Genomic DNA, 27,218 nt, shown 5'->3' with positions numbered 1-27,218 from the left:
AATCATAGAGAATGACAAACTTTTCTTTTTACAACATTCAATTTAAGTTATGTGAATTACTGTATTGACTAATGATGGATTTTAGACATATTTTCTTGAGTAAAGCTTTACTTAAACAAAAATGTAAATAAACCAGGATCAACAAAATAAGAATGACTACTACTTCCTCGTCTAACTTCAATGTTAATAATGTACATAAATAAATCTACGGAGCATTGTTTATTCATGCTTGAAGCTTTGAAAAAAGGGCAGGCATCAACTTCAAAGCAATATCGCCGTAGGGTTTGTCTTGTTGCATATCTATAAGTCCTCTAGACTTCAATACCTGTAATTCGAAAACAACCCATCTAAATTAATGGCAGTGCAGAGAGATACGAAGAATTAAAAAAAATGTATCAACAATCACTCACCAAAGTCTCGAAAAACATTCGAGCAGCTAGCTTCCTTGTCTTTCCTGCCAAAATCTCGCTCAAACTTAGATCTCCGGAAGGATGGCTTGAAGTGGGACTACTTGAAGAACGTTGTTTAAGATACTGAACCAAGGCTCTGCAAAGTTCACTCAATGTTATAAGCAAGTATAGAAACAGTAGGCTCTTATAAATCAACATGGCTTTTGGATTCTACATATATACCTTGTTCTCCCTGTCAAACCATCAGAATCTTGACTAGCTGGTGATATTACGGGGGTATTTCCACCTATCTCCAGGAAAGAAAGCTCCTGTATGGCACAGACAAATAGTATTGTTATCAATGTTAGTGAAGCGCCAAGAATGATAAAAGCATAACACGCAAAAACGTGAGAACAAACCTCGTCAGTCATTTCAGAAACAGGTGAAAGCCCCAAGTTTCTTAGTTCAGGCATATCCTCTTGATTTCCGGAAGTTGAAGGCTCTGTTCTATAAGATCTTGTCTCCCAAGTTCCATGCTGAGTGCTGAAGTCATCAGTTCTAGAAGGTGAAGATCTTGGAGGCGGTGACGACATGTGCTCAGGGAAACCACCATCCCTTAAATGTTCGAATCCCATGTCATCATTATTATTAAATGTCTGAGGAGATTGTGCTTCTGTTGCTACAGACTCTGCATGCGCAGGTGGAGGGCCTGCAGAGTCTTGGACATCTTCAGTTTGCTGAGCTGGAGACAGCTGAACTGTATTGTCTGGATTCGTAGAATCAGGAACCACAGATTCTGGCACTGGAGTGACTGGATTAGTTTCGGTTTCAGCTTCTCGAATAGGAGATGATACAGATGAAGGTTCTGGAACAGTTTCATCAGAAACAGCAAGATATGGCTTTGAAGCTACATAGTCCTTTTCAAAGACACTGCGTAAAACATCTGAGAAGCCTGCAGATACACAGGCAATAATCTTTTTTTCAAAGACAAAGGACAAAAGAAGGCGAAAGAGTCGAAAATGAAGAAACAATTGAAACTTACCAGTAAGTAAGGGATCACTAAATGTTTGATCCTTCTTTAACTGGTTATTCAGTCTCCAGACATTTACTTTAGATGAAGGCAGTTTCTTTTTCTCACGAAGTGTATCACTAGGATCCTCGAGCCTTTGTTTTATAATCCTGTCCATATTCTTTGAACATACACAAAAGGTAATGTAATAATCAAAGTCACATGAAGCAACGGAAAAGTTATTACCTGTTGGTTAATACTGTGACCTTATCAAAGAGCTTCCTCTTCCTTGGCCTTCTTTGTGGTGGGGGAGGAGGAGTAGGCTGAAGCACCAATTGAGGTGATGGATGCACTAACATATAAAAAAAAGTGTTTAAAACAAATAATAATGTAGAGAATATAATGGCTAAAAATATAAGACTATGTTGTTTACTCACCAAAATCTGCACGTTCTTCTTCAGAACCAGCAAAACTTGGAGACTCCGACCGAAGCTCAAATGCAGAATCCCTTCTAAGATTTGAGATTTCTTCATCAATACTTGGGATAGTGGGGTCCTTCTCTTTCAAAGAATCATCTAAAGACTCAGTGTGTTCAACTCTGACATTCTGTTGTTCTGCAGCAAATGATGGATGGGACGCAGGGCTTAATTCGTGTGCAGCATCACGCCTTATCTCAATCTCGGGAATACTTCTGGGAGAATTGACATCGCTTCTCTCGGTAGTGGGATTGAGCTCTTCTGCCAAGTTACTTTGTCTAGGAGGATCCTGACCTTCGGGGAATTCCTCTGTGGCGTTGCGAGGACTATAGGTTCCTATATCTGGAGCATAATTGGAGTCTCTTGGCTCATTTTCTGATCTTGCCTCAAAAGCCATTTCAACATCAGTTTCTCCGATATCCCCACTCATAGGTACTGTAGGTTGGCTGCTCAAATCGTAAAAAGAAGTAACCACATTAGAAGCATATCATTGAACAGACAAAAGAAGAGTAAGTGCAAGGTGTAGTAGATAAAATCAAAACTCTATAAAGAGCCTCACTCGAAATCCATCGGGACAGACTCTGAGATGATGTCCTGCAAGAAGAACATTTAAACTTTCATTCAGTGACACGTTCCCGGAGACATGAAAAAGCAGTAATCAGAATCAAATTCAAAGTGGTAAGAAGCAAGAGGGTAATCTTACCTCGTCGAATGTTACAGCAACATAAGGATCAACGCCAGTAGGAATTTGATCTGCAAAACAAGCATCAGAATCAGAAACACCTCTAAATCATGGTAAGCTGCATCTACAACCAAGTAAAAAGGTACCTGTAAGAGTGATATCTTCCTCACTCCTGGTATGATTATCGAATTCCCTATGATTGGACAAGAAAACAAAAAAATGTTATCTTTCCAAGTTCAAACTCTAGTAAAGCTTTAAAACAGATCAAACAAGAAGAAAAAAAAAGTGAATACATGTCGAGAGTGTCATCTCCCAAGTCGAACTCGTCCAAATTTAGTGCTTGAGGCAAAGTGACAGACTCAGGCGGGGCTTGTCTGGCATCTTCAGGCAAGTCAACTTGAGTAGATACGCAAGCTTTAGCAACCAAAGTATTAAAGTCATTGCAGTCTTTGTAAAGATACTCGACTTTCTTTGAATATATTCTCACAACCCCAAGGAGAAGGTGACTTGTCGTTCTCAATGCCAATGGTACCTCTGGAAACATTATACTATCTGCATACACCAACACAATTACCCGGAAAGTCAAAAACTTTAATCGAAATTGTGAGGATTTCAACCACTAGAATGGGTAAAAATATAAACTTTGGTGAATGCCCATGTCAAAGCAATCGAATTGGATACAATCAGAGGGGGATTCAAAAAAAAAAAGCGAACTTTGGATTCAAAAAAAGCAAGAAAATAGAAGGGAGGTAAAGACGAACCAACAGTATTGGGGATGTTGATGGCGGTGTACTGAGATTTCTTAAGACGGTTTTGCACGTGAGCGGCACACCACACCGTACCCAACGGACCCTTTTTAGCCAATAACGTCTGTGAATAAAACATTTAATTTCCCCTTCTTCGCAACCCTGATTCCAAACTACCCTAAACAAGCCAGAGATTGTGAGACTGAGTCGATTTGAGAGACAAGGGTTTATCGAATCGAAAGTAGTATATATATAAAATCAGAGAAACCAAATCAATTTTGGAATACAAAACTGCAGTGACAGCGAGAACTAGGTTAGGGCTTTTTTAAAGAAAGAAGAGGAAGAGGTTTTTTTTTTTTTTTAAGAGGCGCGGGAAAACCCCCAATCAGTGGCGCTTAATGTTAAAATTGTTGCAGTCTCAGACAAATATACCCCTTTTTCTTACTTCTGTCTGCTCGAAAGACAAAAACCAAAAACTACTTGGGTTGGGCCACTAAAAACCCAATAGCGAAATTGTCGGATTACTGGGCCTATCTAAAGGGTACATTTGGAAATTCGTGTATATGACACTCTAGGGTTTTCTTCATATTTAGGGTTCTCTATTTGTTTCCCGACGCTGGGTTCTTGCTTTTTGCTGAGTAGAAGAGAAAAAAGTTGCAGCCACCAAAATCAGATCCGACAATGGTAAAAATTTCGTCGTCTCTCTCTCTTTCTCAGTTCTTATCATTCTTCTATGAGGCTATAGAAGATTTATCTGTTTGATTTCATATCATCGCCCTTTTTGTTATCACTGTCTTCATAGCTCTTTAACGTCATTTTGTAATCTAATCCTTTGCGGAATTAGTCTTCTGAACTAGGATTTTGTAAGGTTTGTAGTAGATTAAGTAGATTAAGTAGATTAAGTGTTAGTTCTCGTTACTGATCAATTGGTTTTAAGTTTCATCATGCACAAACATTTTCTTAAAGTGTTGTTATGAGTTGTTGTTGTTGAGTCATTTTGGGTTTCTGAGTTTGTATTGAAATGAAAATAGGATTTTTTTTTTTTGATTTTGGATGTGTGCAGCCGAAGCAAATCCACGAAATCAAGGACTTCCTTTTGACAGCGAGAAGGAAGGATGCTAGGTCTGTGAAGATTAAGAGAAGCAAGGACATTGTTAAGTTCAAGGTCAGATGCTCAAGGTACCTCTACACACTATGTGTCTTTGACCAAGAGAAGGCTGATAAGTTGAAGCAGTCTCTTCCTCCGGGTAATTTTATCTCATCTCTTTCTCAAGCTATAACAATATAGCTCAAACATATACTTGTGAAACCTCGTATATCATAACATTGTTAGAGTTTGTGGTGTATGGATGGATACACTCCTTCAAGTTTTGAGTAATGTATCACTAGAAAGCTCTATAGTATCATGATAGTTGATGGATTTAGGTAATTCTAGTGAAGCCTTATTATTATTATTACTCACATGTTAAGAATTTTGCCGCTATAAGTTTTTCTGTTTCTTCTATCAGTAATGTGATATGAAATTGCCATTTCTTCATCTCAGGTTTGAGTGTTCAAGACCTTTGAAGATCTTGTCATGATGGGTTTACCACCAGTGTTGGAAGTTTTTATATACCCTTTGTCTTTAGAAGATTTTGGTTTTTCTCTCTGCTCGCTCTCTGTCTTTTGAATTACTATGATTCAGACTTTCTTGAGTTTCTTTGTTATAAACTTTGAAGACTATTATGAGAATGGATTGTATTTTGCTAATCCGACTTGGTTAGTAATATATTGATCTCCAAAGAAGATCACAGAGTTTTGGATATAAGCACGCACATGAGTTAGCTGTTAACAACGAAACTAATCATGGCTCTATACTGAAATCTTCAAACAAATTAGTAAAACTTTCCGATAAAACGCTAACGTTTTGTAAGTCGTTGGTGAAGTAGATAAACGAACGTCGTCGTTTTGAAGGATTGCAGTCGTTTATTTTTTGCTTTGCCTCTTTGGTTGGGTTATCTTCAACCTGCCAACACCTTAGAGACTCCATTTACAGCGCTCAATCTTCTAAGTTTTCGTCTCACAATTCGGGAGACAATTCTGCGTTTTGGGGGATTCTAATTCACGGTGAGTGGAAGAAGAAGAAGAAGAAAGAGTGGTGTGGAGTGGTGATGGCTCCAGTGATGAAGCCTTCGAGAGGAAGAGAGCCAGACGGATCTGGGTTTCAATCGAACAATCTATGGGTTGGTAGTTTGACGGCAGAGACTACGGAATCCGATGTAGTCGATTTGTTTGCAAGGTTTGGTGAGATCGACAGAATCATGGTTTACTCATCCCGTAGCTTCGCGTTTCTTTACTACAGGCGTGTTGAAGAAGCTGTGGCGGCCAAGGAAGCGCTTCAAGGTTGTTATTTGAATGGGAGTCAGATTAAGATCGAATTCGCTCGACCGGTTCGTTCTCATCTCTGCGTTTTCTTAGGTTTCTGTTTTAGTTTCTTCTTCCTTAGCTTCTTTTACCGTTTGTTTATGGCTAGATCGATTTTGAGGATTCATCATACTCTTAGTAGTGAAATTGTTACATCTAGTCGTGTTTAGTGCATATGTGCCCTATCAAATTTTGAACCCAGATTCATGGTTTGTGTTGTGGCGACATAATTCCGAAATCACACATTACGAATCACGAACAAGAAAGCAAATGTGTATCAAACTCGTCTTCCACCGTAAACTCATATCCATTGGGCAGGAGCCAGATTGATTCCATAATAGCTGCTTGCTGGTCTTTGGTCTCTCTAACTAGTCTTTGGATCAGCGTCAACATAAATCACTCTGTTCAGGTTCTTGATCATGTCAATGTCATGAAAGCGTTTTTAGGGATCTGTGATATCAGGAGGCTCGTTCCAGATACAGTTTGCTATATGTCAATATCTCAAAGTTGAGTATGAACCCAAAAAATAGTAGCAAAATTGAGTTTTTGCAGCTCTTTTGTACCCGACACTCTTGGCACGAATGTTCGCATTTTAAATTCGCAAGCTAGTGTATCGAGCTACAGTGATAGGTATCAGTATCCTAAGCTATGGTACTCTCTGGATCTCAAGTTATGACTGGGGAGTTGGAGAAGGTGCAGATTGTGCAAAAAAAGCTTGTCGTGCACTAATCAACGCTAGTGATGGCATTTGCACTGATAATACAATCCTCGTAGCTCGTTTAGCCATCAGAGATATAATCTTGAGGTTTATACACGCATGGTGGATGGTTTTTTATTTCATCAATTTGAATAACCTATCAGCATCTTTGCTCTTTCGCTCAAATCTCAGCTGAGTGTTAGATGGTTGTTTATCTAAACGCGAGTCAAATGTGGAATGATCAACCACTGAGACTGCTTGCAGTGAAGGTGTTGCCGATTTTGAGGAGGACGTGGTTCTCCTTGTGATCAAAGAATGGCTCTTCTGAAGTAGCGTTTTGTGTTTAGGATAGCAGCTTATATGAATTGACGAGTCTTGTGGATTTCTAACTCAAGTGTGATTTTTTCTTAAGTGTTTTATATGTCAAGAGTTCTCTTCATGACAACTACGTTCGTATCTCAACTTTAGGATATACCGTATTGGCTCTCATGGAACTTAACTGTTTGCAGGCAAAGCCTTGTAAGAGTCTTTGGGTGGGTGGAATCAGCCCAAGTGTTTCAAAGGATGACCTGGAGGCAGAGTTCAGGAGATTTGGGAAAATCGAAGATTTCAGGTTTCTTTGGGAACGCAAAACAGCCTTTATTGACTTTTATGACATTGACGATGCCATACAGGCTAAGAGCATGAACGGAAAGAGAATAGGTGGTAGCTATTTGCGAGTTGATTTTCTTCGATCACAAGGGCCACGAAAAGTAAGCATTCATTGGTCGGTCTTAGTTAAATGTTAACATATGAGTTTGCTTTAGTGATCCTTTTGTCAGAAATTGCAAACGAGTGCTTTAAGTTTCATGAGTTTGATATGACTTCTATGGCTGGAAACTTTCTTGTAAATCAAGGAGTATTTGCTTGATTCATTCTATTCTTATTTTTCTTCTAACATTTACATTGCAGAATGTATTTGATTCTTTTTCATTTCGAAACCATGTAACACTTTTCTCTCTGTTTAGGAACCATGGCATGGCTCTAATGATGGCAGGGATGGCAGTTTGAGTGCTAAACAACAGGTTAGACTTATTGCTAGAACTTTTCTTTTTTTGTTGGTGATATGTGTATCTTTATAGGCTTTGACATTTCATTATTGTAAGAGTTTACGACAAACCCTTGTTCTTGCCAAGTTTCTAAGGTTTGATTGTAATATGCTTAACAGTACCCTCAGTCATTTGGAGATGGTAAAGGAAGCGGCCAACCAAGTAAAGTACTGCGGATTGGATACCCTCCTTCTGTTCAGATTGACGAACAGATGCTACACAATAGTATGATACTCTTTGGCGAGATTGAGAGATGTATTAGTTACCCATCAAGGCATTTTTCGCTTGTGGAGTTTAGGANTTTAGGAACCATGGCATGGCTCTAATGATGGCAGGGATGGCAGTTTGAGTGCTAAACAACAGGTTAGACTTATTGCTAGAACTTTTCTTTTTTTGTTGGTGATATGTGTATCTTTATAGGCTTTGACATTTCATTATTGTAAGAGTTTACGACAAACCCTTGTTCTTGCCAAGTTTCTAAGGTTTGATTGTAATATGCTTAACAGTACCCTCAGTCATTTGGAGATGGTAAAGGAAGCGGCCAACCAAGTAATGTACTGCGGATTGGATACCCTCCTTCTGTTCAGATTGACGAACAGATGCTACACAACAGTATGATACTCTTTGGCGAGATTGAGAGATGTATTAGTTACCCATCAAGGCATTTTTCGCTTGTGGAGTTTAGGAGCGTTGACGAAGCCCGCTGTGCTAAGGAAGGACTACAGGGAAGGTTATTCAATAATCCAAGAATTACAATTATGTACACAAACGATGACATTCCCCTTGGACGAGGAGATGATACTGGTTGTCATTCTGGTGCCAAACAATCAAGGCCTGAGATGTTCGTCAATGATCCTCCGTTCATGTCTTCACCACATTCTAGCGGGGTTCTTGGCCCTATGAGGCCCTTTCGAGGAAGCGTTGAACGTTCACATAGTGGTGCAGAATATAATGATGTGGTTGGTACGAAAGGAAGCTGGGGAAGGCCATCTCCAACTGGAGCTGGAATACTCCCGTCTCCTGCACCAAATACTAGGTTACCCGTTAGGTCAAACCTTGGTTCTTGGGAAGAATATGATCCTGCTCAGTTGGAAAGAGAACCCAAAAGAACCCGTAGAGATGGATCAGTGGATGCTTTTCCTTCGATAGATGATCGTGTCACTACGTTCAACAGGTCATATGGGCGTGGTTCAGTTGCAGCGAGGCCTGGTCGTGGTTTTCCTGATACTGATATCATGTGGAGAGGAATCATTGCCAAAGGTGGTACTCCTGTTTGTCATGCTCGTTGTGTACCTATTGGAAAGGGGATTGAAACTGAAATGTGAGTAACCTTTTCGCCTTTCTGTTCTTTTTTTCTGTACATATAGGAAGTTATGTAGTTCATTGATGAGAAGTTATCTATCTGTTCATTCTTTTAGATTTGATATTTTAGGTAATCTGTGTATTGTCTACTTTTTGATCTCAAACTGGATGTAGTAGTGTTGATTCGCCTCATTGATCACACTGCTGTTGATTGCTGATTCTCGGTTTTTCGAATGGTTAATAGCCCTGAGACCGTCAATTGTTCAGCAAGAACCGGTTTGGATATGCTTGCCAAACATTACACCGAAGCCATTGGATTTGAAATAGTTTTCTTCTTACCAGACAGCGAAGATGATTTCGCATCTTTTACTGAATTTCTCCGCTACCTTGGTTCAAAGAACCGAGCAGGTGTGGCCAAATTAGACGATGGAACCACTTTATTTTTGGTTCCTCCATCGGATTTCTTAACTGATGTGCTCAAAGTGTCGGGCCCAGAACGGTTATATGGTGTTGTTCTCAAGTTGCCCCCACCACAGGTTCCTGCTGTAACATCATATAGACAAGAATCTCATCCCATTTCTCAATCGTATATAGATAAATCTCAGAGTTCACCTGCCAATGCCCATCACGGTTTGTATGCTGCTAGGGAAGATCGAGCTGTGTTTGATTACAACAGAGGTATGCAGGAAGAATCAAAGCCTCCCTCAAAATCATTGCTTGGTCCTTCAAGCGAGCCGTTTTCTGTACCTAACACTGTAATGCCTCAATCCGGGGTTAGCCTAACACCTGAGCTTTTAGCCACTCTGGCCTCCTTGCTCCCTACAACTTCTCAATCTACTGCCTTTGAAAGTCACCAGTCCGTTGGACTGTCCAATGGAGAAGCTCCATCAAAAGCCTGGAATCTTGATCAACCAATGGTTTCTGACCGATTAAATCTATCATTCCAACAATTAGGCAGTCAATACAATCCCGTGGAGCAACTACCTCCTCCTCCTCCTCTTCCTCCTCCTCCTCCGATGCATTATCCTCCGGTGTCACGCACACAGAGCCATTCCAGTGGGATGGTCCATGGTGGTATGCAGTATCAAGCACCATTTGTTAGTACACCTCCGCAAGCTCCGTTACCTATTCCTCCGTCGAAGAGTTATGCAATCTACTCTCAAGGTTCACATCAAGCTGTATCTCAACAAATGAGACAGCAATATCAGCCTGAAGCTCCCATGCTTCATCAAAACTACATACCGGCCCCTATAGCTGAGAACCCTGATGTGCATGGTTATCAGGATTATCAGCAAGGTAATTATCATGGTCTGACAAATAATCAAGGGCATAACGCAAATCCTTCCCAATCTCAAACTGAGATGCCGCCACTAGCGAACATGACAAACTTGGATCCGTCTAGCCAAGGACAGCAGCAGCTTCAGTCATTTCTCCCTGGAGCTGGACAAGGTACATCAGATGGTGAGGTCGATAAGAACCAGCGATATCAGTCTACTCTACAGTTTGCGGCTAACCTACTTCAGCAGATTCAGCAACTGCCATCAAATGCTTCGACTGGACAAGGCCCTGGAGACTAGCTCCACATGCCCCCATGGTAATATTCACTATTCTTGCTCTTTGGCATGTGATAAAGTGATTTCTATTTTCTACTCGTCTTGCATATGCGCGCCGTGCTGAGTTTAGCTGGGTATTAGGTTCTTGTGCTGTGATGTCTCCTGCTACGTTTTGTCTTCGTGAACAAATTATCTGGCGAAACTGTTTATTAGTATGTGTGATATCTGAAGCTTATCACGCTGCATCTCTTTATAGAAACCGTGTGAAAATTACAAGATTGAACTGTACACTATTTCTCTGTGTGTGTCGACAGATTTGTCTTGCTATATATAAATCTCAATGAAAATGATCTTTACAACCTCAATAATAATCGACAGGTGGGTTTTAGTTTTGGACATGCCGTTACTGTTATGTTGGAATGGAGAAAGTGTGTTGACGAAGGATGACGTCGCATAGAGCTTCTTTCCGAACCAGACGACAACACATGGGGCATCGCTATGATCAACCCACTGTTTTCGTTTTGTCAAACAGAAAAAAAAAATGTGTTTATATTAATTGTTTGCATTCTACCGTTTCTAGGCTGTACAAATTGTGTGATTCTAGATTTTTATTGAGTAATTAGAATTCTTATATTTCGTATTTCAAATGATAAAAATACAAAACAATATGAGACTGAAGAAAGAGAATTTAATGAACAAAAGACGAATCAGTCCAATGGAACTCGAATCAAAACGAAGATAATTAGTTACAGAGAGATGATTTAGTTAAATCATCAACTTGTTTATATTGTTTCCCTATCCTCATGAATTTTAAATCAAGAGGATATAAAGAAACACCAAAAGCTAGGGAACTACAACAACAAAGTTCTTCATTGATTTATTGTTATAGGGTAAGGCAAAGTGGCAATGTGGTTATGAGCCACTGTTCCAATCCAAAGCTTCCCTTGAACTTCCCTCACTTCACTCACAAGCTTCATTACCTTGCCTTGTCTATCCTCGAGCACCTCCAGGACCTTACCTTCCTCGTCGAATCTCGATATCACAGTGTACATTCTCATCCCCATCGTTTTCGCCAGCAGCTTCATCGGTATTGGCAACCGGAAGTAGATGCTTTTTATCCAAGGGTTGTTTGTAAGAACTTCTTGTGCCGGTGTTCTGCAACAGTCTATTGCAACCCAAAACTGACCCTTTTCGTTTATTCTTACATTGTCTGGGAATCCCGGGAGATCTGCCACCACCTCTACGTCACCCGTCTTTGGACCTTCCAGCCAGTATTTCACCAATCTGTTATATACCATATTGATAAAGATAAATGAAATGATAGATACATCAATATAAACACAAAGTTGAGGCAGAGAAACAATAAATATGGAGTTTGACTTAGTCTTGTCTGGATGTTAAGGGTCATCTATATGGTTATACCTGCAATTGGTTGTTTCCGTGAAGAGAAGGAAAGACTGATCTTTAGAGAGCTGAATTCCATTGGGAAAAGCCAAACCATCCAGCACAACGTGTGTTGTTTTGGTAGGTGGATCATATCTTAGAAGCCTTCCTGTTGATTCTCCTTCCAGTAATATAAAGAAATGATTCCTACAAGAAGTACAAGTTCAATTCTCATATCATACAATTCTCATATCTACAAAGCAAGAATATCAGATTTGTTGCTTACGCTCTGTCATATCTTTTGCTGGTGTCAGTGAAGAAGATAGAGCCATTTCTATGGACGTCAAGATCATTTGCAAATAGTATAGGCTTTCCTTCCACATGAGTAGCTAAAGGCGTAGCGATCCCTCCTTCAGGACCAACCATAAGAAGACCATAGTAAGCGTCTGCAATGTACAAATTTCCTGTCTCTTTATCAAATCTCAGACCAAGAGGTCTCCCACACAGCTTCTCGTGTTTCCATTGCTTATTTGTTGTTGAATCCACACCTCTCACACAAGCTTTCTCTGACCTAATTCTCATGAACACAAACCATCAATTAGAAAACCTGAAACAAAACTCTCTACACACAAAAGGAAGTGATGAATATATATATAGTAATCTTTTACCATTTTGATGTTACCACGGAAAATGTCTCCCATCCAATTGCTTCACCCATCCATCTAACCACTCTTCCATCAGCCAACCCTGTGTATGGACCACGACCTAAACTATCAAACTCTAATGACTCTGGACCAAAGACTTGGTCCACAAACTCCAGTTTCCCATGATTACCCAGTCGACTAAGGTTGTCTCTTGGCCATCTTTCCATAACTTGCTTGTATGGAGCAACCTCGTGCTTCACAGGTTTGAACTCACGACCCCCAATTGGACTTATGTGAAAGGGGTCGATCGCTATAAAAATCACAGATAAAGCAATGATACAGAGAATCGGATGATGAGTCAACAATGAGTCATATGTACCACCATTCTGGCCTTTCTTCTCCATTTTTAAAGTGCTCAGAGGGTGGACCAGAAAGTAAGATCAGATTCACCTGATCAATGTACAGATTATATAAGCAACGTCGAACATTATAGTTGTGGAGAAATGCAAACTCTGTGAATAGAATTTGGGTTGAAAGTAGGTATAAAGGAGACAAAGAACTAGTCAAAAGTTGATCTAAGTCAGATCACTCTGATACCAAATACAATTGACATGACTTTATTTTTGAGATAGAGCTTCGAAATAATCATCCAACCTACAACTTCTCATAACTAAAAATTTGAAACTGTGATACGGTGATTGTTCTACCCTTCTCTTACCTTCTTTTTGGAATATTAAACAAGGAAATGACAGAAGATGGAAATTAGTTACAAAAGAAGACACTGCTCTAGTCCAAGAGACCTGCAGAAAAATTCATCTAAATTACCTTGTGAAATTGAAAAAGTGTAGATGATAAAACAGATACAATGTCACATTGTGCTAATTTCACCAATTAGCCCTACAATATATCAAAGAAAAACGAGTAATACAAGACTGTTTGGTGGCATGCTTTCATATTGAAATAAATGTGAAGGTCACAAATGAGGAAACATGTCTAGTGGATGGAATCTTTAGGTAAGACACAGGACTCTTACGCAACTATACATCAATCACATGACAAAACAATTGACGGTCATATTCATCTGTAATGATGCCTAAACACCACTACCTTGATTAGACGTGTAATCCTTCTCCAATCACCACATTATCCACGAAGCATTCCCACAAACAGTTCAAGCAAGCCTTAAGTATCTGTTAAACACCGGTTCATTCGGTTGGAACTGCAGAAGCTTGTTTACCAACTCTCGGTCTTCATCGATGAAAAGAACTTTGTTCCCACATTCAATATTGAACATAAACTGAAAATTCAGACAACTTCCACTCCACTAAGAGGGACTGCACTGGCTTGCAAGGTCCGGCCGTTTCCAATAAACCGCACTGAAGGTAAAGAAGCATCACTAAGCGATTCGATCTCTAGAAAACTGATATCATAAGCACCCGATTTCTTCAAACTGAAAACAAAAACCACAATGATCCAACCAAGCATAGTAAGAGCCCAGTAGTTGTTCATCCCGCCAATCAGACCCCACGAAATAGCGTAGCCAACAAGGATTCCTGACAAATGTCCTAGAAAACTAGCTTGTGGTACGATGATGGAAGTGAAAATGAGTGACTCGAACGGCGCAAAGCTAATGGGAAGAGACAAAAGACCAAAAAGATCAAGCTTTGAAGAAGGTTGCTTCACAGAGAGAATGGTCATCCAACCAAAGACAACACAAGAGTACCCAACAGCTGTAACTCTCCGGAAATAATCAATCTTGAACCTAGCAATCAACAAATGATAGATCCCAATAACTAAAACACCAGAGAACACAACAAGAACAAGAGTGTAATGAAGGTAATAAGCCGTTCCAAGACCAATATGACCAAGCTGCTCAACAACACCAAGACTCCAGAGAGCACTCATGTTAAACACAAGATGCAAGACACTAATATGTGATAAAGCAGAGGTGATCATCCTCCAATAGTGCCCTTCAATAGCAGTGTCGTAACTCAATCCAACTTGAGAGTAGCCAATACTCTTCTTCTGAATCACAAACCAAATCACACTGCATATCGTTACGATGCAGCTCGTTGCTGGTTTCTCAATGATATCATAAAACAAAGGCCTTCCCATACTTAAAGAATCTAAACCCAAATTCTCAAATTCCCTTTTTAAATCCACAGAATCAACAATGAGCTTGATACACAGATCTGAATAAAAGTTTTTAAGTTTTTTTTTTAATTTTGGGGGCGGAGTAAACTCAAAGCAGTAACCTTTAAAGCTAAACCCACAGACCAAACTAATATGAATTCTCCAGAAGGATTGAAAAAGAGAGATCTTTCTTCTTCGAGAATTGGATTCTATCGATTCTTCGTGTTGTTTCCTGAGAATTTTTCTTCTTTTTTTTTTTTATTATCAGATCGTATCACACAAACACAAAACCTTCAGAGAACCCAAACATTTTTTTTGGTCTTCGTCGGTTTGACTTTATGGAACTGGGCCTAAAGTGGTAATGGAACTGGGCCTAACACCATAAATTTTCAGTCCAGTTATATAAATTACGTTGACCAAATGTTTGCATAATTCACCCTCGATTTTGACTGTCTCTTTAATTTTTTTTAGATAAACCTTAGTTCAATAGTGAAATGAATTTAGTGCAGTGGTAGAAGGTAAGTTCATTTGTAGAAGGCACCATCATATCCAGGATCGAGTCCCGGCTCCTACGAATGTAGGAATTTGGCTAATAGACCAACCAATTGTGGTCCAATAGTTGATAAAAAAAAAAAACCTTAGTTAAATAATGATTCTATAACATTACTTACTTAATCTTGCCACCCATAATTCGATAACTATATAACATATTGATGCTAGATTATGTTTTTTTTGTTGGGGTCAAATGGTGCTATAATGTTAAGTTTTGATTCTATCTGTCGAGAGTTTTTTTTTTTCCGAAACATACAGTATTATAGTAATTAAAAATGCTAAGCTTGTAATCGGAGACCATATTAATAGTTTCAAAGTTAATCAAATCAGTTTACTTCTTATTTGGTGTGTGTTTAAGTCAAATTGACAAATTGGAATCAGAAGGATGGTATAGATCATTTGATAACCATTTGGATTATAGATTAATGTTCGTCTTCTACGTTTTTGGTAAAGAGTGTTCGTCTTCTACTTAAGACAGAATAAGCATGTAGTACGTATGTTTGGTTTCCCTGTCTCTATCGATGACCGACAATGACGATATCAAAACTACGTTCGTTTCATCACTATACTGAAACTACTATCATCATTAAAAATTTGGCGACGTGTTCCGACCAAAATTTGAAAACTATGTAATTTTCAGTGTTAATAAGTCTCACGTTGTTGTTTTACATCAATCAAGTTACAATGAATCTCGAAACACAAGATAACTCGATAACACAATTTTAGTAATAGTATTAATGTTAAGGATATATTGATATATGAACAATGTTATGAGTTTCTAGAAACAATTTTGTCATTGAAACTAGAATAAATTCATTCAAATATGTTTATTCTCTTTTTTTCTTTGTTACAATATTTTATTCAGATAACTCCATCCATGACTAAACAAATAAGAGGATGAAAGTGAAATATATGAAAAACATAAAACATTAGTTTAACACCAATGCTTGAAGCTAGCTCCTCGTTGAAGCAACCATTTATTTCTTGTAAACATTTTATGAGCCATCAATTTAGAAAAAGTAAAACTTGTTGTTTGTTGGGGGCTTGATTTTGACATGATTCCGGGCCTCAACATTGCTCACGATCATCGTTACCATCATCAGTACGATGACGAAGGAGGCAATCATGGTTCTCTTTTCGATGGCCATTGTTGCTTATTAAGTTCTTAAATGGTTCTTGTTTTTTTTTTCTTTTTTTTTTCTTTTTGAAATCTTTGATTGAATAATCGACTTATTTATAATGTAAAATCGAACTTCTATATATAGTGAATTACTAAATTTAAATATTTGGTGGAATGTTTCAATTGTCTTTTCTTAGATAATTGCTCCAATGATCACCTCTAGATTTCTTCTTGTTTTTCTAAAAATAATTGAATTCTAAATTAACTTTCCAAATTTCAATCTGACACTTGTCTGTCTCGTGCAGTAGCGGATCCAGCAAATCTTTTGAGGTCCAACAAATCTTTTGAAGGGGTGCAAAAATAACCCAAAAGTGTTCAATTGGGGATTTGAACCCTTTACCTCAAGTATTATGGGGTGCACCATTAACCACTAGACTATTTACATCACTAATTAGTATGCATAAACTAAGCATTTTATACTTTTATGTGATGCACTTGCACCCCCCTCTAATAAACGGATCCGCCCCTGGTCTCGTGAGTTTAACAAAACTTTGATTTCAAAGAAAACTTCATAACAACTACAATAACCATTCGTTATTTATTCTGTTTGTGATTTTTTTGTTCTATTTCTTTTTAACATAAATTAATCAGAAAGATTAATTGAATATTTCATACTATACTTTTTCCGATTTGAGTTTTTGTAAAGTGGGTTTAAATTAATTAAAATCCCCATCCAAACTATTAATGAAAACACACACACACACAAAAAAAAAACGAAATTTGTTATTTAAATTTTAATAGTTTTGTGTAAATTATGTGAGTCGGTCCATATTTGGTTTGATGTATAGTTTATTATGATGATGCTACAAAGATGTGAATCTCACCAATAACATACCAAAAAACCTTTGAAGCATGTTAGATCCCAATTAGGTTCAACATGCACCACCTTCTTCTTCTTACAAGACTACTCACTTAAAAAGAAATGGTTCCCTCTTTCCTGTTAAAGAAGAAACCATAGCAATGGCTGCCAAAACACAACCATCTTCTTCGTCTTCTTCTTCTTCTTCCTTACTACTCACCATGTCCTTGTTCTTACTAATTCTTTCACTCATTGTCCCTTCATCAGTTTTCTCAGCCACTCTTCGTTCAGATATTCAAGCTCTAGAGGCTATAATACGCAGCGTTGATCCAAGTTCCATCTCTCCATCCTCTTACCTCAGTACATGGGACTTCTCTGAAGACCCTTGTGAAGGCTCAGGGACGTTCTTGGGAGTAATGTGTTCTTTCCCTCTGGAGAACACGACGAGCCGAGTTACAGAGATCGACCTTGATGATGACGGCTATGACGGTTTCCTCTCTGATGAAATAGGAAACCTAACTGAGCTCACAGTCCTTAGCCTCAACAAGAACAGATTCCGCGGTCCAGTGCCAGAATCAGTGTTCCAACTCAGGAAACTCACCAAACTCTCTCTCGCCGAAAATTTCTTTACCGGAGACATATCCCAAGAAATCACGCGGCTCAAGGAGCTCAAAACCATAGACTTGTCCACAAACAGTATCGCCGGTGAAATCCCTCCAAGAATCTCAGCCTTGAGAAGTTTGACTCACCTGATCCTATCAAACAACCATCTCGATGGAAAAATACCTGCGCTCAACGGCTTGTGGAAGCTACAAGTATTAGAACTCGGTAACAATCATCTCTATGGAACGCTTCCGAAGCTTCCCCCAAGTCTTAGAACTCTATCACTCTGTTTCAATAGCCTTGCTGGACGTATATCGCCCTTGCATAGGCTGAAACAGCTTGTGTCATTAGACGTGAGCCAGAACAGATTCTCAGGCACTGTTGGCCATGAAATCTTAACATTCCCTGATATTTCACGCATCAATGTGTCTTTTAACCAGTTCATATCTCTAGAGGTTATTAAGGTTACAGGATCACGCCTGCGCATGCTTGATGCTGAAGGAAACCATTTACAGGGTCACCTTCCGTTGAACCTGGCGAGTTATGAAAACCTAAAGGATATCAATTTACGGAGCAACATGTTCTCTGGTGATATTCCTAGGATTTATGGGAAAAGACTCGAGAATTCATGGAGAAGCTTATACTTGGAGAACAACTACCTGTCAGGTTCACTTCCTGAGGAGTTTCAAAAGATTTCCAAACAGATCAGAGGAAACTTTTCCAATAACTGTCTGCAATGTCCAAAGAACGTTCCGATCTGCCAAGGACCACAAAAGCCAAAATCGCAATGCACCAATGCTGTGCTTGGGAGGTTGGAGTAGAGAGATCATGCGGATGGCAGACAGTTTGTATTAGAAAGCATAATTACCAAAAACCAAAGTTCATGTACTTGTTCGGTTCTCATCATAGTAGAAATGTAGTATATGAAAAACGACATTCAAAAAAGAAGACAAAAAAGAGAGATGTGTATTTGAGATAAAAACTTTTTCTTTTACCATATTGATGTTTGACATACAGAACAGAAGTCTACACCAAAAAAAAACCTCAACTACCATATCTCCATCAGGAGGACATTCCAAATCCTGCTACATAACCTCCGAGGTGTTTTTCCCAACGACGTAAACGTAATGCATTTCAAAAGAGCCAATTCACACTAATGTTACCAAGCCAGATCAGAAGAGGAAACTGGGCTAAAGCTACAAAGATCAAGAGGTAGTGATGCCTGCTTGAGTCACAACTCCTAGCTTCCGCAAAGAGAACACGCTTCATTGTCTTCACTAAGAACACCCCGGTGCATAAGCAGGTCCATGGAATCAAAACATAGTAAGAATATCCCCAGATTATCTTGCCAAGAACAGCTAGACAAAGGCCCGTGAAAGTATAGCCTGCATATGCCACAATATCCAAGAGGGGTGCTTCTCCGCTACCCAGTGAAAGCAATGATATCTTCAGCAGCATGACTTGCAAAAACCAGCCAACCATTCCTTTCACAAAAAGCCAATTCAGAGCTTCTGGAGAAAACCTACCAAATTAAAATTCACCACAAGGAATCAAAAGGTTGAACAAATGCACTCTAAAAGACATAAACATGAATAAATACAAAATAAATAAAGAACTTACTTCCCATAGAGCCCTAGTGACAAACCAGCAAGAACAACATAGGTTCCAAATGCCATAAGCGGAATGTATAAGTCTGGTGCATTTATATCGTATATAGGAGGCTTGTATGAAAGTCTACCCCCAACTGGTTCTGAAATTCTAGTCCCGTGTCCCTGCGGTTGCAGCAAAACTCATATATGAGAATAATCCCAAATACAAAGCCAAATAAAAAGCCATTATAAAAAAAAGGTTGAGTCTTACCCTGTGAAGGAATGGAAATAGAACAATCTTCAACTTGTTCCTCACATATTGGTCATTCACTTGAAAATAGTATTGGGGATCGGAGAAGTAACGACTTATCTGTTTACATATCAACCCGTTAAAACAAACGAAACACCCTGTATAGGAGAAAATCAAAGAGAGAAGAGGAGGTTACTTACGTTGCTCTGCACATACTCAGAGCTCGATCCGAAAATCTTCTCCCCATAAGCTCCCAAACCACTCCTGATAAGTCCAGAGCCAGGTCCAGAGAAAGGATTACCAAAGGGGCTAGGCTGAGGAATAGCCTGATGCATTGGCATCCCAGGCTGAGGTCCCATGTTATTATACATCTCTGGCAATTTCAACAAAAACCAACACAAAGAGCTTTACCGTTAGTAAACTAGACTGATTACAAAGTCCCTTAACAAGTCCAAAACCATCAAACGTTTGCCCCAATGTAATTCAACCCTGAATTTACTAAGCAAACGTTTACAAAGTCCCAACGTTTTCTCTATTTCCTTCAAAGAGTTCACTAAGCAAACCAGAATATACTACATTACTAATCTAGGGTTTTCCGATTTCATCCGTGACTAAACATACGAACACAATCAAGATTCCGGTCATGGAAAACGCAATTATTATACAAGAAATCGCAAGAAAACTCGGTTATGTGAACCGGACAAAATCGAAGATAAACATAGAAGAAAACTCGGAAAAAAAATTGTAACAAGGCGAAGATCAATCAGCAATTAGTAAGAAGGAAACATAAACGCAGACCTGAAAGCAACTGTGAAGGAGCTAATAGATAGATCTATCGCTTTCTTGCTTTCTCCGGTTGATTGGATCAGTTCGTCGGCGTCAAGTTCCGGTGAATTGCGAAAAGTGAAGAATTCGTCACCACATAAACAACATACATAGAGAGATCCAAGGTCGTGTGACGCGCTCTTATTCGCACGTGTGACCATAGGTTCTTCTTCTTCATCACTTATCCAATGAAAATTATACACGTGTCATTATTATAAATAAGTAAGTTTTATTTTGAAATTCGGGGTGTTTTATGCGAATAAATTGAAAGTTCAGGGCTGTTATTAAAAACTTTTCTGTAGCGTCGCGAGCTGCTTTGAGTGAGGTGAAAGTGATTCTTCTCGGTGGAGTTAGAAGAAGAAGAGAAACTTTATGTTTTTAGTCTTGTTTTTGCGTAGATGGAGGTTCCAAGCTCTGAGGAAGTGCTTCAGTTTCTGAGCTCTTGTCTCACTCAGATCAAATGGCGACTCAAGACCGCTTCCAAACGCCGCCTCGAAATAGGTTCTTCTTCCGCTCTCACTGATTCCACTTTTTTGTGATTCCTCTTGTTCTGCGACTGTTGGAAGCTTATGATTCAATTTAGGGATTCTTGATTACTTTCTCTGAGTATCTGCACTTTCCAATTTCCTTAGGAACGATAAAATTTTGATTCTTTAGATCTCATTCTGTATCCAGATTGAAGCTTGATGATCCTTTGGTTGTTGTTTATCACATTCCACTCCCTATTAGAGATCAATCATCATAAAGTTTTGAACTTTAACATCATAGATCGTTCAAATACCAACACTCGACTCTAGTATGATCTCAGTTTACCATTTGCTTGAATGAATCTATAACCGATGCTTAAAGGGTTTTTATTTTGGGGCAGATGTTCTGGCATTGTGCACGGGAATGAGACCAGTTGTGATGATTGACTATGGTGGAAAGATGCCTGAGCTACAGGATCGCTTGCTTTCCCTTCTTGAGCTTGTTCAAGAGGTTTAGACTCTATTCCCTCTTCAAGTACTTGAGTATGTCTGTAGCTTGATTTGATTCCTGCTTGTGTCTTGGCACACTTTTTTAGGGTTTACCTGTTTTCAAAGAACTGAAGGTTATGGTTATTGAGGATATGATTTACCTGATAAATGTAAGAAGACTACCCAAGTTTGTAAGTTCCAGCTTGGATTCAGAACCCGAATTGTTCTTTGTCGACTTGGAACAAGATCCTCCAAAGGTTGTTCCTTTTATTAAGCTTGTGTGTTTTGTTTAAGTGGTTACTCTTTTCATGTTGAATTTATCTTGTCTTTGCTTTTGTTTGTGTCAAGATGGTAAAACAAAGCAAGGAAAGCAATCTGGGGGTGCAGCTTAGATTGATTCAGGAGCTATTCTCTTCGACATTTCCTTTAGAAGACAGCAATACTGATACCACCACAGCACTTGATGAGGCCAACTCTTCTCAGTCTTCTTTATTCATTGATCTTAGTTGTTGTTTACATGACACTAAAGTTACAATCCCAACCTTAAACGGGTAAGTTTCACATCCATTTCAACCTCCATCAGATTATCTTAGTTGATCACGCCATCAAGCTTAATAATGTTCAATTGATATTTGCAGATGGCTGCTGGACTATCCGGTTGTGTATCTATTCGGCACAGATCACATAGAAGAAGCAATCTACAACCTATCCACCAAATCCCTCCGCATATACAAAGTTCTAGTATCCAGGTTGGCTATTTTTTATTTGGAACTCTACTTTCTTATTATTGCTGTAATGTCTAACTCAAAGATCTTCCAGGAACGGGACCACCGAGGACTCCCACTTAGAAGAGCTAACAAGGTAAGAACTTCAGAATACGATTGTGACTTTGCTGCCTAAGCAACAACACATCTGTTAAATTAACTAATACAATTGTGATGCTTGCAGTTTTTCGGTGCCATATGATCTGAGTACGGAAGGTTGCAAGGAAGTGTGGGCTGAAACATTTCTGGAGAGGATGAGTTCGAGGTGGGAAGAATGCAAACACATTTGGAGATCATTGGATTTGCAAGTTTCTGAATGTTATCCTCAAGCAATTGTTCTTTAAGAGAGAGTTGTTTATTCATCAAAGTGATCCAAAAGATTAACTTAAAAAAAAAACCCTTGAATGTGGAATAAAATGAGTTTCATAAACAGAATCGAACGGTTCTCTGGTCAGTTCTACAAGAACACAGAGCCAAAAGCAAAAGGAAAAAAAGGAAAAAAGCCAAACTAAAACGTGAAATCCAAAAACTTCAGACTATTTGTAAGTCAGTTTCCTTTCAGGAGGCTCTGAACTTCAGCCTCTGTAGGGAGAGCAGGTATTGCTCCTTTCTTTGTTGTAGTGATGGCTCCGCAAGCATTTGCATACCTTAGCACTTCTCTCAAACGAGGTTCGTCCTGTCAAAACAGAAGGAACACAGTCAGGAATCTTGGCAAATATGCCGAAAGTGCATAACAATAATGATATAAATTGTTACGTATTTTACCTCAAGCACAGCACGGTCATCAACGATCTTGCAAAGCAAGGCACCGACATATGAATCACCAGCACCAGTTGTATCCACTGCATTCACATGGAAAGGATCAACAGATCCCCGGAAGCTCTGTAATCAAAACAGAGACAAGATCACAACTTGAGTAACACAAAGGTTAAAGTACTCAGACCCGCAAAGATAAAATGTGCTCTTCCAAAATCTTTTACCTTGGTGTAGTATCTACAACCCTTGTCACCTAAAGTAACCAAGAGAAGTTTCAAATTAGAGTGCCACAGAGACAAAGCAGTCTCATCATCAACCTTATCAGATCCAGTCAAGAACATAAGCTCTTCATCGCTGACTTTGATCACTTCAGCTTTGTCCCAGATGCTAAGAATCTGCTTCTGAGCCTCCTCCTTCGAAGGCCACAAAGGAAGCCTCAAGTTTGGATCATAAGAGAGCAACGCACCAGCTTCTTTAGCCACCTCCATGGCCTTCAGGTGAGCAGATCTACATGGCTCAACGATCAAACTTATTGATCCATAGTGGAACACCTTAGCCTGTATAACAAAAACAAAACAGATCAATTCATTGACCTAACTTCACATCTACGTTACGCATACCAATCAACCGTTACGGTAACGATCTAGCACCGTTCGCTAATTTAATGTGAAAGACCAATAAATATTTAGCCTACGTGTCATATATTAATTAATACTTATAAATTAAAAGTAAAGAAAATAACGTACAGATCTGATGAGATCAAGATTGAGCTCGTCAGGGCGGAGGAGCATATCGGCACTAGGGTTCCGGTAGAACATGAACTCACGTTCTCCGTCAGATCTTAGCGTCACGAACGCTAGTGCAGTCCTGGCTCCGGTGTCGAAGTTGATACCTTCAGCAGAGACGCCGTTCTGTTTCAAGATTCCGGCAAGCATCTGACCGAACTCATCGTCACCTAGCTTTCCAACGAAAGCAGCACGACCGCCGAGACGGGAAATGGCGATGGCAACGTTTGCAGGTGCACCACCGGGGGCTTTGATGAAGCCAGGAGCATCGGCGAGGGATACGCCGGAGACGGTTGGGACGAAATCAATGAGCATTTCACCGAAGCTCACGATCAAGCTTTTCTCACCGTCGGAAGCAGCCATTTGTAGTCGGAGTGTTTTGATCGGAAAGATAGGAACAAAGATAGAGAGAGAGATTAGATTATGGATATAATGGTGAGAGAGTATTAGAGGATGAAGGGTTTATATAGAGTTATTAGGTTAGGGTGACTGGTTTAGTCAAATCCACAAGACTTTTTAATAAATAAAAAATCTATAATTTTATAGAATTATCCAAACAAAGATTTGATATAATATCGTATCATATCGGGACATATACAAAGATTTAATTTTATGGTATTTAATTGGTTGGTTACAAATAGTATGTTATGATTTTGTGAGATTTAGAGTGATTAGTGATTGGTGCTTTTGACCAGATTTTTTGCTTGTTAGATACTCCCTCTGTTTTATATTAAGTGTCATTTTAGGCTGAAAATTTTGTTACAAAATAAGTGTCATTTTGTATTTCCAATGTAGATGTTTGGTAAATTTTCCAATTTTATCCCTATCAATTTAATGTACTGACCAATAGAAAAATATATAATATATTAATAAAGGGTAAAATAGAAAATTTAATGATTTTCTTAATCTGTGTGAAAAATCTTAAAATGATACTTAATATGAAACAGAGGGAGTAATAAATAGTGATTTATCTGTTGTTAGATAAAATAAAATAAAATGAAGAAGATATTAATCCTCTTTTGACTCCGATTATCTTGCTTGTTTGGATAACTGTCATTTTCCATAAATACTACTGCTGAAATCGAAATGTATTAATGTTGGGATTTCGTATAATTTTTTCGTATTGGGCAAGTTTAATTAATTAGAGGCTTATCCGTTCTTGGATAAATATGCTAATCCTCTTTTAATTCCGATTATTTCATTTCATTTGTAAGGATAACTTTCTTTCATCATCATCCACGGATATTATTATCTCATGTAAAAATCTACTGAATCGATAAATTTTAATGTGTGATTTTTTTTTTCTATAGAATTTTTCATAACAAAATTAGTTTGGACCTATATCCCAAGTTTTGTTTTGTTTGTGTGTTTATCATTAATTAACAAAACTCCTCCTTCCATGTTTTCTTCGACGTCATTTGGGTAATCTGTTAGGTAGGGTTCAGGTATTATCCGATCGGATTCGGATAAATAGGTTTAGAAAAATAGAATCTATTGGGTATTTTTCGATAAATAGATTCAGTTCTATTTAGATACTATCAGATTCAGATCGGTTCGAGGTACAAATTTTAGAACCCAATTAATATCAAAACTACCGGATACCCAAAAAATAATCTTTAAAATTAATTAAATTTCAATAAATTTAGCTAAATTATAACTTATAATAACAAATAATTTTAAATATCTTTGATTATTTTTGATATTTAGCTATGAAACTAATTGAAATATTCAAAACTATAATTATAATTTTAGATAATTGAATTATATTAAAGCTAAATATTATAAATATTTTTAAATATATTTATATATTCGGGTTTAATGGATACCCGCACGGGTACCGGGTCGACTCTGACCCGAACCCACGACTATTAGAAAATAGAATCCAGTAAGATTTTATAGCTAAACCGGTACTCAATCCGAATCCAGTTTTTCAGGTCGGATTCCAGATTGGGTATTCGATTACGGTTTTTATGCCCAGGCTTACGTGTCTCCGTCATACGATTTATAATTCTATATATTAAAAACCTTTTTAACAAAAATCGCTTTTTGATAAATGCTAAATAAGAAAAATGAAAAACATAGTCACTGATATATACAGTTCTATATGTTTTCATTTTCTTTTTCGTATATAAATATATAATCTTTAAATCGAGAGTTGCGGAATATCTTGATATATTAGGATAAAAACATTTGCTCATAAGATATATATATATATATATATATATACGTATTCATGACCTACGTCTTGTAGATATGTTCTAATGATTGTAACTTATAAAGTGTTTACTTTCCGAGGGATACATATTGTTCATATTATAGTAAATGTAAGCAAATAAATTAAAAAATAATTCACCTAAAAATGTAGCTAATTAATTAATAATCAAGCTTTATAACACATCTCACAACTGTGTGTTTGGTAACATATATTGTTTTATCGTATTTAATTAGTTGGTTACAAACTTACAAATAGTATGTTACGATTTGGTGAGGTTTAGAGTGATTTAGTGATTATTGTTTTTGACCAGACTTTTTGCTTGTTCATGGACCTATGTGACGTATTTCACAAGGCTAAATAATTATTGGGGACTTATCCATTGTTAGCTAAAATAAAATAAAATGAAAAGATATTAATCCTCTTTTGACTCATTTTGCTTGTTAGGATAACTTTCATTTTCGATAAATATCATTTATGGATATATTTTGTGATGCAGATATGCTAAAATCAAAATTGTATCAATGTGAGATTTGTTAGAATTTTGAACTCTTTTTATATCACAAAAGATGATGTTTTACGATTTTCACATCAATTAAGAAAACTATTTAATATTTAAGTATAAATACATTATTATTTTTTATAACATTTTTCGTAACTATCAACCAATAGTATTTCATCAAACTTTGAAATTTTCATTGAATGATTCTTGAAACTTACAACTTCATAACATTAATTAATAAAAGTGTACAGAAAATCAATCTTTATGATACAAGAAAAAATTCTAAAAGATTATCCTTTGTGATATAGAGAGAGTATTTCGCAAGGTTAATTAATTACTAGGTTTTTATTAGTTATTGGATAAATATATTAATCCTCTTTCATTTCCGATTATTTCATTTGTAAAGATAATCATCACTGTCCACATATATTATTGTCTTATGTAAAAATCTATGTAAATTGAAAAATTATAATGTGTGATTTGTAAAAAACGAAAGTACCTTTGACCTATTTGCCAAGTTTTATTTTATTTTATTTTGTGTGTGTTTATCTAAAAAAAAAAAGAAAAAATCGTTTTTTGATAAATGCTAAATAAGAAAAATTAAGATAGATACTTACTGATATATACAGTTCTATGTGTTTTTTACATTTTTTTTGTTTTGTATGTAAAAAATTTAAGGAATGACTGATAATCTTTAAATCAACAGTTGCGATATCATCTTGAGATATATTACAACAAAAACATTTTCTCATAAGATGTATATATCCATGACCTAATGATTTTGTAACTTATAAGTGTTTCATATTCCAGTAGATGTAAGCAAATAAATTTTTAAAATCATTCACCTAAATATGTAGCTAATTACTAGCTAATAACCAAGCTTTATATAACACATCTCGTAATTTATCAACATGTGATCAATTTTGGGTTTTTTTTTTTT

General features: G+C 37.7%; 9 protein-coding genes across 11 annotated transcripts; 4 read left to right on the top strand and 5 right to left on the bottom strand.

Annotated features, from left to right (window-relative positions):
- LOC104788198 (sister chromatid cohesion 1 protein 3-like) lies at window positions 139-3,699 on the bottom strand. The gene is made up of 12 exons (XM_010513917.2): window positions 3,318-3,699; window positions 2,850-3,108; window positions 2,703-2,749; window positions 2,578-2,627; window positions 2,434-2,468; window positions 1,836-2,320; window positions 1,645-1,750; window positions 1,432-1,568; window positions 809-1,341; window positions 633-718; window positions 411-546; window positions 139-325 (listed from the first exon to the last, which is right to left on the bottom strand). Exons 1-12 carry the CDS (start codon window positions 3,439-3,441, stop codon window positions 224-226), a joined length of 2,100 nt encoding a protein of 699 aa, XP_010512219.1. The 5' UTR covers window positions 3,442-3,699; the 3' UTR covers window positions 139-223.
- Window positions 3,878-5,070, top strand: LOC104788197 (60S ribosomal protein L38). The gene is made up of 3 exons (XM_019246157.1): window positions 3,878-3,986; window positions 4,366-4,549; window positions 4,846-5,070. The coding sequence occupies exons 1-3, from the start codon at window positions 3,984-3,986 to the stop codon at window positions 4,866-4,868; spliced, it is 210 nt and encodes a 69-aa protein (XP_019101702.1). The 5' UTR covers window positions 3,878-3,983; the 3' UTR covers window positions 4,869-5,070.
- LOC104788196 (flowering time control protein FPA-like) lies at window positions 5,227-10,978 on the top strand. The gene is made up of 7 exons (XM_019246156.1): window positions 5,227-5,731; window positions 6,912-7,154; window positions 7,410-7,466; window positions 7,610-7,788; window positions 8,176-8,811; window positions 9,037-10,386; window positions 10,724-10,978. The coding sequence occupies exons 1-6, from the start codon at window positions 5,453-5,455 to the stop codon at window positions 10,367-10,369; spliced, it is 2,727 nt and encodes a 908-aa protein (XP_019101701.1). The 5' UTR covers window positions 5,227-5,452; the 3' UTR covers window positions 10,370-10,386; window positions 10,724-10,978.
- LOC104788194 (protein STRICTOSIDINE SYNTHASE-LIKE 13-like) lies at window positions 11,038-13,565 on the bottom strand. Of its 3 annotated transcripts, none has more exons than XM_010513912.2 (5): window positions 13,480-13,565; window positions 12,397-13,172; window positions 12,015-12,299; window positions 11,768-11,935; window positions 11,038-11,629 (listed from the first exon to the last, which is right to left on the bottom strand). In XM_010513912.2, the coding sequence occupies exons 2-5, from the start codon at window positions 12,774-12,776 to the stop codon at window positions 11,215-11,217; spliced, it is 1,248 nt and encodes a 415-aa protein (XP_010512214.1). In that variant the 5' UTR covers window positions 12,777-13,172; window positions 13,480-13,565; the 3' UTR covers window positions 11,038-11,214. The 3 variants fall into 3 exon arrangements, with proteins under 3 accessions (XP_010512214.1, XP_010512215.1, XP_010512213.1); XM_010513913.2 differs by lacking the exon at window positions 13,480-13,565 and adding an exon at window positions 13,198-13,292 and having other exon boundaries at window positions 12,397-12,822; XM_010513911.1 differs by lacking the exon at window positions 13,480-13,565 and having other exon boundaries at window positions 12,397-12,822; window positions 13,091-13,235.
- LOC104788195 (RHOMBOID-like protein 13) lies at window positions 13,255-14,771 on the bottom strand. Its single transcript, XM_010513915.1, has one exon. It carries the CDS (start codon window positions 14,485-14,487, stop codon window positions 13,678-13,680), a length of 810 nt encoding a protein of 269 aa, XP_010512217.1. The 5' UTR covers window positions 14,488-14,771; the 3' UTR covers window positions 13,255-13,677.
- LOC104789785 (leucine-rich repeat receptor protein kinase MSL1-like) lies at window positions 17,158-18,483 on the top strand. The gene has a single exon (XM_010515433.2). It carries the CDS (start codon window positions 17,198-17,200, stop codon window positions 18,458-18,460), a length of 1,263 nt encoding a protein of 420 aa, XP_010513735.1. The 5' UTR covers window positions 17,158-17,197; the 3' UTR covers window positions 18,461-18,483.
- Window positions 18,585-20,433, bottom strand: LOC104788192 (protein YIF1B-like). Its single transcript, XM_010513909.2, has 5 exons — window positions 20,277-20,433; window positions 19,679-19,851; window positions 19,500-19,598; window positions 19,260-19,411; window positions 18,585-19,161 (listed from the first exon to the last, which is right to left on the bottom strand). The coding sequence occupies exons 2-5, from the start codon at window positions 19,847-19,849 to the stop codon at window positions 18,774-18,776; spliced, it is 810 nt and encodes a 269-aa protein (XP_010512211.1). The 5' UTR covers window positions 19,850-19,851; window positions 20,277-20,433; the 3' UTR covers window positions 18,585-18,773.
- Window positions 20,552-22,458, top strand: LOC104788190. Its single transcript, XM_010513907.2, has 7 exons — window positions 20,552-20,804; window positions 21,172-21,281; window positions 21,367-21,516; window positions 21,608-21,810; window positions 21,898-22,008; window positions 22,079-22,120; window positions 22,208-22,458. Exons 1-7 carry the CDS (start codon window positions 20,702-20,704, stop codon window positions 22,365-22,367), a joined length of 879 nt encoding a protein of 292 aa, XP_010512209.1. The 5' UTR covers window positions 20,552-20,701; the 3' UTR covers window positions 22,368-22,458.
- LOC104788191 (probable fructokinase-4) lies at window positions 22,411-23,984 on the bottom strand. The gene is made up of 4 exons (XM_010513908.2): window positions 23,526-23,984; window positions 23,004-23,336; window positions 22,789-22,905; window positions 22,411-22,699 (listed from the first exon to the last, which is right to left on the bottom strand). The coding sequence occupies exons 1-4, from the start codon at window positions 23,925-23,927 to the stop codon at window positions 22,571-22,573; spliced, it is 981 nt and encodes a 326-aa protein (XP_010512210.1). The 5' UTR covers window positions 23,928-23,984; the 3' UTR covers window positions 22,411-22,570.

This window comes from Camelina sativa, chromosome 5, assembly GCF_000633955.1.
Source record: "Camelina sativa cultivar DH55 chromosome 5, Cs, whole genome shotgun sequence".
NCBI classification, from domain to species: domain Eukaryota; kingdom Viridiplantae; phylum Streptophyta; class Magnoliopsida; order Brassicales; family Brassicaceae; genus Camelina; species Camelina sativa.
This window is presented reverse-complemented; position numbering and strand designations above follow the sequence as displayed.

Coding starts and splice junctions, on each gene's coding strand:
- LOC104788194 (XM_010513912.2), bottom strand. CDS start 12,776: ATGGAGAAGAAAGGCCAGAATGGTGGTACATATGACTCATTGTTGACT. Junction 12,300..12,396: donor TCCGTGGTAACATCAAAATG/GTAAAAGATTAC, acceptor CATGAGAATTAG/GTCAGAGAAAGCTTGTGTGA. Junction 11,936..12,014: donor AGCAAAAGATATGACAGAGC/GTAAGCAACAAA, acceptor TACTTCTTGTAG/GAATCATTTCTTTATATTAC.
- LOC104788198 (XM_010513917.2), bottom strand. CDS start 3,441: ATGTTTTATTCACAGACGTTATTGGCTAAAAAGGGTCCGTTGGGTACG. Junction 2,321..2,433: donor TCTGTCCCGATGGATTTCGA/GTGAGGCTCTTT, acceptor CGATTTGAGCAG/CCAACCTACAGTACCTATGA. Junction 326..410: donor GAATGTTTTTCGAGACTTTG/GTGAGTGATTGT, acceptor TTCGAATTACAG/GTATTGAAGTCTAGAGGACT.
- LOC104789785 (XM_010515433.2), top strand. CDS start 17,198: ATGGCTGCCAAAACACAACCATCTTCTTCGTCTTCTTCTTCTTCTTCC.
- LOC104788196 (XM_019246156.1), top strand. CDS start 5,453: ATGGCTCCAGTGATGAAGCCTTCGAGAGGAAGAGAGCCAGACGGATCT. Junction 5,732..6,911: donor AGATCGAATTCGCTCGACCG/GTTCGTTCTCAT, acceptor AACTGTTTGCAG/GCAAAGCCTTGTAAGAGTCT. Junction 7,155..7,409: donor GATCACAAGGGCCACGAAAA/GTAAGCATTCAT, acceptor CTCTCTGTTTAG/GAACCATGGCATGGCTCTAA.
- LOC104788190 (XM_010513907.2), top strand. CDS start 20,702: ATGGAGGTTCCAAGCTCTGAGGAAGTGCTTCAGTTTCTGAGCTCTTGT. Junction 21,517..21,607: donor TGGAACAAGATCCTCCAAAG/GTTGTTCCTTTT, acceptor GTTTGTGTCAAG/ATGGTAAAACAAAGCAAGGA. Junction 22,009..22,078: donor TACAAAGTTCTAGTATCCAG/GTTGGCTATTTT, acceptor AAGATCTTCCAG/GAACGGGACCACCGAGGACT.
- LOC104788195 (XM_010513915.1), bottom strand. CDS start 14,487: ATGGGAAGGCCTTTGTTTTATGATATCATTGAGAAACCAGCAACGAGC.
- LOC104788197 (XM_019246157.1), top strand. Junction 4,550..4,845: donor GAAGCAGTCTCTTCCTCCGG/GTAATTTTATCT, acceptor TCTTCATCTCAG/GTTTGAGTGTTCAAGACCTT.
- LOC104788192 (XM_010513909.2), bottom strand. CDS start 19,849: ATGTATAATAACATGGGACCTCAGCCTGGGATGCCAATGCATCAGGCT. Junction 19,412..19,499: donor TATTTCCATTCCTTCACAGG/GTAAGACTCAAC, acceptor CTGCAACCGCAG/GGACACGGGACTAGAATTTC. Junction 19,162..19,259: donor TCACTAGGGCTCTATGGGAA/GTAAGTTCTTTA, acceptor TTAATTTGGTAG/GTTTTCTCCAGAAGCTCTGA.
- LOC104788191 (XM_010513908.2), bottom strand. CDS start 23,927: ATGGCTGCTTCCGACGGTGAGAAAAGCTTGATCGTGAGCTTCGGTGAA. Junction 23,337..23,525: donor ATCTTGATCTCATCAGATCT/GTACGTTATTTT, acceptor TTTGTTATACAG/GCTAAGGTGTTCCACTATGG. Junction 22,700..22,788: donor ATGACCGTGCTGTGCTTGAG/GTAAAATACGTA, acceptor CTGTTTTGACAG/GACGAACCTCGTTTGAGAGA.